General features: G+C 33.9%; 1 protein-coding gene across 1 annotated transcript; it reads right to left on the bottom strand.

Annotated features, from left to right (window-relative positions):
* Window positions 1-592: 592 nt before the first annotated feature.
* Window positions 593-2,546, bottom strand: LOC142178527 (alkane hydroxylase MAH1-like). The gene has a single exon (XM_075248249.1). It carries the CDS (start codon window positions 2,409-2,411, stop codon window positions 879-881), a length of 1,533 nt encoding a protein of 510 aa, XP_075104350.1. The 5' UTR covers window positions 2,412-2,546; the 3' UTR covers window positions 593-878.
* Window positions 2,547-8,776: the final 6,230 nt, after the last annotated feature.

Genomic DNA, 8,776 nt, shown 5'->3' with positions numbered 1-8,776 from the left:
CCCTAAAATAAATCGACGAAATTAAAGTTTCACGAACTTGTACTCCTCACAGCCCAAAAAGAGTCCTAAAAAGTAAAAGAGAAGTTTCTCTTTAGTAAAATATACATATCTAAAATTATATAAAAGAAGTGCATCACTAGAGGTTACTTTCAAAACCACCTGTCTGCCTTCACATAAATCATTTAAAAAATAAAGAAATTATACAATGTAGGCAGAAGTCCATGATAAAGCAAGTTTCATAACTTTTGTCTGCTTCAAGTTTTTTGCCCTTTAAGAGTAGAGAGGTATTAAAGAGTAACATAAATATATATCCTCTTCAATTTAGCTTTCCCAAATCCAACCTGCCTAATGAATACCAAAAAAGAAGGAATAATAATTTCTTAAGCATATAAATTCAGTTTAAAAAATGTTTTCACGAGACATCCTAGTTTGTAGAGTATTTAGCTCGTGATAAGTCTAATTTTAGGAACTGTAAATATGATATGGACCACAGAAGAAGAAGAAGAAGAAGATATTGCTTTCTCTGCGTCAAAGAATTCAATCTGTATATAAATTTAGCAAGTTAATTGGTCATCTTTCCAAAACTAGATGACTATAAAATCAAGACAAGATTTTATACCTTTAGACGTTTGACTAAAACAAAAGATTGGTACTCCTCTGCCGTTCTTGTAGCTTAAATGTGGGCATATTTTAGGCTAAACAAACTTCAATCATATTGCTGGATAAAAAAAAAAAACTTCAAAGAAGATCATTAAAGAAAGAAAACAACATTATTTGGATTTTCTAAAAGAGCTAAAATATGATTCAACTGAAGTGGTTGATTGATTCCATCAAGCAAAACACATCTTCATAAGTATTCCAACACATGCATATATGTGCTATGCCCTCTTGACGACCCTAACCATCAGACCATGTTTCATTTGCATGATAATAGAAGTAGTGGGAGAGCTATTTTGAGCTTCCACTAATTGGATATCATAATTGTATAGGATGATGGCTGCCACTATTTTCATCTGAACAAATGCCATTTCTTTTCCTATACAAGTTCTTGGACCCGCATTAAACGCTGGAAATTTGAAAGATGGCTCATGTTTAATCCCTCCTCGTTCTGAGATCCATCTCTCAGGTTTGAATTCTAAGCAATCTTTCCCCCATATAGTCTCCATTCTCCCCATTGAATAGAATGGTATAATCATTCTCGTTTTTGGAGTAACACGGTGACCGCTAGGAAGGATGTCATGTTCAAGTGGGACTTTGTGCTCTAAGGAAACTGATGGAAAGAACCTAAGAGTTTCACAAAAGGCAGCATGTAGATAGACCAATTTTCGTGTTTCTTCTTTGTTGAAAAACTTGAGGTTTTCATCTTTTTTCAGATGCAGTTGTTGCTGAATCTCTTCTCTAATCTTTGTCTCGACTAAGGGATTTTTAGCCAAGAGCCAGAAAAACCAAGTGAGAGCTGCACCTGTTGTGTCTCTCCCAGCAAACATTAAATTCAAGAAAGTGTCCCTGAGAAATTTTTGTAAAGTACCCAAATCTCCTTTGTTCCATAGATTGTACATTCTAATATAGGCAGTTAAAAATGTAAAACTTTCCTCATCTTTGATGGTTTTCTTCATCAACTCCTCTAGCTTTTGTGAAATGCAAGGATATATGAACTGATCAAAAGACTCCCATGCTTGAGTGAGCTTCTTCTCTTTACCAATTTGAAGCCATTTTTGCAATTTCCAACAATTTTCTGGCGTTATATGTCGGTGTAAAAGAGCATCAAGAGCATCGCCAAATGCCTTTTCATATGGCAAATAAGGTAAGTCAATGGACAAGCTTCTCGGATCATGATCAAGTAACAACTTGGTGATAGAATCAAAAGTGAACCTTTGCAAAACGTCTTGTAAATCTAATGTTTTGTCTTGTTCAGCAAAAGCATCAAGAATTGGTCGAAGCCCTTTTTCGACAGTGTCCCACATGTTCCTCTCTAACAAAGTTTGAAACTTTGCATGGCTCATAATGGACAAGGTGGTTTTCCTATGAATCTCCCATAATTCATGATCAACATTAAAGATCCCATTTCCCAAGATATCAAATATTTTACGAAACTCGGGTCCCTTTGGATAGTTTGAGAAATTTTTACTAAATATATGATAAATATTTGCAGGATCACAAGTAACGAACATGTCCAAGTTGGCAAACATAGGACCTTCGAACTCATAAGTGCCGCCAACATCTATAAGAACCTCAGTCATATATTCATGGATACGATGAAGATTCATAATAACTGCAGGTAACATCCCAATGAATGGCCAATTTGTTGGTTCTGACGATGTTTTTGTCCATCTATGTCGGAGGTACCATGTAATAAAATAAGTGAAACAAAAAATTATCAATAGAAGAGGGGAATATTCAAGTAAATTCATTGCGGGTTGGAGGTTTTTTTTTCTTTTTGGTCAAGCTAGCTTTGGTTCTTTTAGTAATTTTGTAGGATTGAGCAATTCATTACCTTCAAAAAATTTATATAAGAGTTGCAATATTCGCACCTTAAGTTTGAGCTGGCCCCAATATTATTTAAAAGTATGTGATAATTAGTTGAGGAGTTTGACAATTGACATAGATTGTACACGTTCTTGAAAAGGAATGGGCAATTTCATTTAAGAATTGATTCATTTCTTTCTAATTATAAACAACTTCATTCAATTTGCTGTCAAGTATTGGTTGGTTACTCTTAAATTGCTCAAACTAACTTTTCAAGATAGGCGTCGATATTTTTGGATTTCAAGATTTGTTTAGTTAGATTTTTTCTTCCCAATCACGTGTTATGTACCCGTTTTCGAACTCAAAAGTCTTAGGACAAAGCATTAGCTCCATATCAATTGCGATTTTTTGTCTTGATTGAACTTTGGAAATATCTGATTAAAGATGAATGAGTGTATATCATCTCGTCACAATTTTTTATGGTAAAAAAATAAATAGTTATTTTCAAGTGCCGGTGAAATATGTTAATATCGGATTATACCGAAAAAATAACTTGTTTGGGTCCTTAATGACAAAATTATACACAAGAAGTTAAGCATATCTCGTAATAATAGGATTGGCATTTTCCAGCTCCTACCTTGAAACCATACATGTCTTGTTATATTTGTATCCCCATCATAGGATAAACTTAGAAATGGCGGCATTAATGTCAATTAGTTTCTTTTCTTTTTCTGAGGAAAGTCACTATCAGTAGAAAACGAAGGTTCATTACGTACGACACTTAATCGTTATAGCAGATTGGTAACTTACCATATTTTTTAGATTATTCATTCAAATCTACCTGTGTAGGATTGGAATATAATTCCAATGTACTATAGAGAATTACTAGAAAGGAGTGAAATAATATTTTGTAAAAAGCTTTTAGATTTTAAAGAGGGATTAAGTCTAGGAAAATTAGGCTAACAAGGAATTGTGGTGAACTCAAGAGATTGATAGCCCCAATTATAGGGTTAAACCTAGAGATAGTAATACCCGACTTGAGTCAATTTCACTTGTATTGTATGAATACCCATCTGGGCTTGAGAAAGCCAAATCGGGCAAAGTCACTCAAACTACCAAGAGGTATAGAGTGAGCACTTATGTGCGATGGTTATATCACGACCCCAATCCTAACAAGCTTGTCCTAGATTCTTGATATCCATTAGATGCTCACCTAGGCGGAAGTCACTTCCCTAGTGCCTTTTAACACTTGAAAAATTTTACCAAAAATATTGTACTTAGCTTACACTCAGCATACAATAGTATAAAATTAGAATAGAATCAATTGCAACAATATTTGGAAGTGCAATTAGGAACAACACGCACATCTAGATTAGTTTGATATCCAACTCCAAGTCAAATTAACTCCATGTGAAAATCGATCCCGACCTCATTAGGTAAAACTGCATCGACCATCCTCGCTACTCTATAGTGGTGTAGGTTTGGCCTCAATTACTTTATTGCGCCGTTGCTGGGGAGTTAGACGGTGTTGGCTATCTATCTAACTATTTGTGTGTCTTATTTTTCTTTCCTTCTATTTTTCTAACTTTTGTGTATCAATCGCTTTAGGTACTAAATGGTTCATAATGATTCTCTCGTACATGTTCTTCCGGGGGAGGAGGTAGATGACAATGGCGAGGATGAGGTTAATCTAGAACCTCAAGTTCAAAGAAGAGGCCGCCAGGCTAATGACAACATTCCAAATACTCCCCCACCTCCTCCACGGGCAACACACCAGGTGCTACCCAATGAAAGTTATGCAAGTGCAATTGTCCTGCTCCGGATTCGGGCGGGCAATTTTTAAATTACAAATGTCATGCTGACCCTATTGGAGCAAAGGGGCTTTTTTACTGGAGCTCCTCATCAGAACGCATACAAACATCTAAAGGGTTTTGTAGACACATTCTGGGGGAGCAAGCAGACGAACGTGTCGGAGGACGCTCTGAAATTGAGATTTTTTCCATTTTCACTTAGAGGGAAAGCTTCGGACTAGCTCGAGAGGCTACCCAACCACTCCATACACACGTGGGATGAGTTGGCAGAAACGTTTATAGCCAAGTTTTTCTCGCCGGGTCATATGGCAACATTGGGGGATGAGATCTTAGCCTTTAAACAAGAACCTAATGAACCCCTACATGAAATCTGGGAGCGATACCGGACAATGGTCAAGGAATGCTCAAACAATGATATGACTGAAGCAATGATTCAGCAGACATTCTATAGAGGTATCAACACGACCAACCAATGTGTGGTGAATCAGCTAGCTGGGGAAAATTTTATCAAAATGCCTAGACTTAATCATAAAAATATGGGTTTGTGTTATAGATTTTGGGGGTTCTTGGGATCAGTTTCTTCCGCTTTTAACCCCTAAAAACTTTCAGATTTTACTTAAGTCCAATTCTTGTTCCGATTTCGATTCGAATCACCACGTCAAACAACGTTGATATTACAATTCACACCTCGATTCGAACTTTTAAGTTTTCAAACTTTTCAATTTACAAATCTTATGCCGAAACATGTGAAATGAATTTGGAATGACTTCAAATTTGGCACATAAGTCATAAATGACATAACAGAGCTATTCAAATTTCCAGAATTGGATTCTGGCCCCGATATCAAAAAATCAACTCCCTGATCAAACTTGAAAATCTTTAGCCTTTAAATTTCTAGTTTCCGTTAAATGGTCATAACTTGAGCTAGGGACCTCCAAATTAAATTTCGTGGCATACGATCAAGTCCCAAATCACGATTACGGACCTACCGGAACTGTTAAAATACTGATCTGGATCCCTTTGATCAAAATATTGACCAAACTCAACACAGTTGTATTTTAAGGATCTATTTCATATTTTAATCAATTTTTCATATAAAAAATTTTTAAAAAATTATATGGACTGCGCAAGCAAGTCGAAGAATAATAAATAATACTTTTTGAAGTATTAAAACACAGAATTAATTATTAAATTTAACGATGACCTTTTGAGTCATCACACTTTATGAATATTCGGTATGTGCTTTCCTATTCCTATCTTTCTCTCTTCTAATCCTAATAATTTGTTAGTACTGAAAACGATTGACTAAATTTCCATATGGAGTAACCATTTTTCTATTTCATTCGAGAGAACAGTATAACTATACAAGTTATATTCCATTTGCTGAGATACAAACTTGAAAAAAAGAAAAGGGAGAACAGAACGAACAAGAAGTTGTTGTTCACAAGATTAAGCGCAAAAATATTACACATACTTTTCCCACAGGGAAGAAGAGAGGAACCACTGAATTGTTATAGAAAGTGTGCGCACATACCACATCCACAAGCAATGGAAGTAGATAGAAACGTTGATTCGCTTTACATTAAATATTGTTTGTACGACTAATTTAATTTTACCATCAAAGATTATAGTGGAGTGATAAAAAACCTCTTTATCCTTAACCAGAGGTTCAGTCTTATCAAGTTTGTATCCTAGCTAGGAATTGAGTCGTTGTTTTCTTGGAAGCGTTTTACCCCAAAGTGAAATTTTTCGCAAATCCGGATTTGTCGGGTACTAAATCGGATATGAATCAACAACACGAAAACTTTGTTCTAAGTAAGCCCTTTCCTTAGCGGGCTTGGGAGTAAAAGAATGGTTTGGACAACAAACAACCATCTTGTTTGTCCTTTGGGTACCCGTATAACCATCCAAGGCTATTGAAGTGACTAATTCCTGGAAATTAGGAGGCGTTAAAAACAAAAATAGTTGTTGGAGTTATCTTATGATTTCTATCTAGTCCCAATAGGCTTGATGTTAAGAAAGAATCTCTTACAGGAAGATTGGCAAATTAGCAGGAAATAAAGAAGGATAAGGAGAAAGAACTCAAGTAATTATCCTTTGTTCTCTTAATTGAATTGCAATTAAACTAAGCCCAATCTTTTACTAAAAGGATTGAGCCGAATACAACAAAGATTCTATTACATATATTTTGACCAAGTATATACTTACCTAGATATACAAGATTTAAAATACAAAATCTAGAAAACTAAATCAAAATCTAAGACTCAATTCTTTCTATGGTTGTTTTGGATCCACAATTAAGCATACCGATCCTTAGAATTGGTATATTCTTTTCTAACATGTAGTTGGATACCAGGTGGTCCCAATAACTTTGGTCCCGATTACAGATATAAGGCATTGATTAACCATAGAACTAGGTATTAATGGCTAGTGCGAAATTTTGGCCATACCTATAAGAGATAAACATCAATTATCTTTGGTATATGTCACTTCCATGAAGCATACTGGCCAACAACGATACTTATCAAAACACTAATTACCAATAACGTTTGCTACCGATAGATGTAACTAGGCATGAGTGGCTAGTATCTTTAATGTAACGAATCATCCACTAGCTAATTAGTACTACTTCATATGGACTACACAATTGAGCATTCAGTCTGAAAGTACTAATCATCCACAAAATTGTGTAGTCCAGAATCTTTTCTAAGTACATTTGTGTTTGTTCAGATTAGTCAATATTCAAAATTTGTTGTATAGTTTACATAACATCAGTTGCCACAAATGCTCTTTACGTTCAGTTTCATATGGTGCTCTTTTTTTTTTTTTTTTCCTCAGAAATTTCCAAACGAACTGACATCTAATGAAAATTAAGTATCAAAACTTAATCGGGTACTGGTAGATGTAGTCAAATCATCAATTAATCATGGAGCTAGGCTGTATTGACTAATTCCGGTAAATTATGGCCATTCTTCTGAGATACAGTTACATGCCTTAATCTCAATTAATTTTCCAATTTATTAGCAAAGGCGCAAGAAATAAATGACCTTTACTATGACATCCAAATAGGGGTAACAAACGGACGGGTCGTGTCGGATATGGACGGGTCAAAAATAGAATAATATAAAAAACGGATAAATTATCCGATCCGACCCATATTTAATACGGATAAAATATGAGTTAACTGGCGGATAATATGTATCCATGGCTTCATGAATATAATCACTTTTGGGAGAATTGTTAGTCTCCCAAACTTAAAGGAACCCAAATTTTAGGCTTTACAAATGTAACAGTTAAACTCATTAGTTATCCATTGGTTATCCATTTTCTAAGTTGATAATATGGTTCTTATCCATATTTGACGCATTTTTAAAAGAGGAATTTACGGGGACTACCTATTAAACTTAAACTAATTACCCGATTTTACCTATTTGAATAGTAATTATTAAATATACATATTCCATATAAAACTATTACCCGTCTAGTCATAAAGGAAGTCTCTAAAGGCTTCAAGGGAAATGAAAGTATACCCAACCCACGCTTAATATTCGTTGTTTCAATCCAAGGTAAGAAACATTTTCATTTCTCTCTTCATCAATTTCCTCTCTTTGTTCTTGCTTTTATTTTCATAAGTTAAATTGTTTATTATGTGATGATTTTGTGTATACAACAAAAGAGGTTTGCTCAATATATACAAATTACGATTTAATTAACTCACTACCTGCATGTAGTTTAATTTTCTCTTGCTGAATGAAATTATCACCTATTGAATGCCTTTCCTTGCCACAAAACACTCTCCCCCTCCCTACAAATTTCATATTTTCTCGTAACTCTTTGTCATTTTTCAAAATTTGATTGTGATTTTGGTACTTGAAATTTGATATGGTTCGATGATAAGCTAAGCAAATCAGTATGAACTTCACAAAATATACTTTATACTTATATCTAAAATATGAATCTATTTTTTTTATTTTTTTCACAAGTAAAATTTTCTATGAATATTATAAAAATTAAAATATTAAATTTAAGCTAAAGTATTTTTTGAAGGAATGAACCAGTCCTCTAATATATCCTAACGTCATATGATATATATCATGTGGGTATCATAGAGGACTAATGATTGTTTAATAATTGAATTAAAAAAATCTTTTTTAAACTCTTTGCGTACAGCTGTATACCCTTTTGGTATAACTATATACTATACTGGTATCATATGTTAGTTATATTTAATTTTGATACACTGTTTGATTTTTCTTTAGTAATAGTAGAATAGTATAATATCCTGAATTTTTTTAATTTTTCTTTATGCATGTGTATTATGTAATCATTTTGATTTTTTCTTTATGCGTTTGGTTTATATAATAGTATTATAGTACAATATCTTGAAATATATTATTATATTAATATGTGGTACACTATTGTTTGATTTTCTCTTTATGCATGTATATTATGTAATAGTAGTATTGTAACGACCCGACCAATCATTTCGAGCCCTGGCG

The sequence above is a fragment of the Nicotiana tabacum genome, chromosome 24 (genome assembly GCF_000715075.1).
Source record: "Nicotiana tabacum cultivar K326 chromosome 24, ASM71507v2, whole genome shotgun sequence".
Classification (NCBI taxonomy): Eukaryota; Viridiplantae; Streptophyta; class Magnoliopsida; order Solanales; family Solanaceae; genus Nicotiana; species Nicotiana tabacum.
This window is presented reverse-complemented; position numbering and strand designations above follow the sequence as displayed.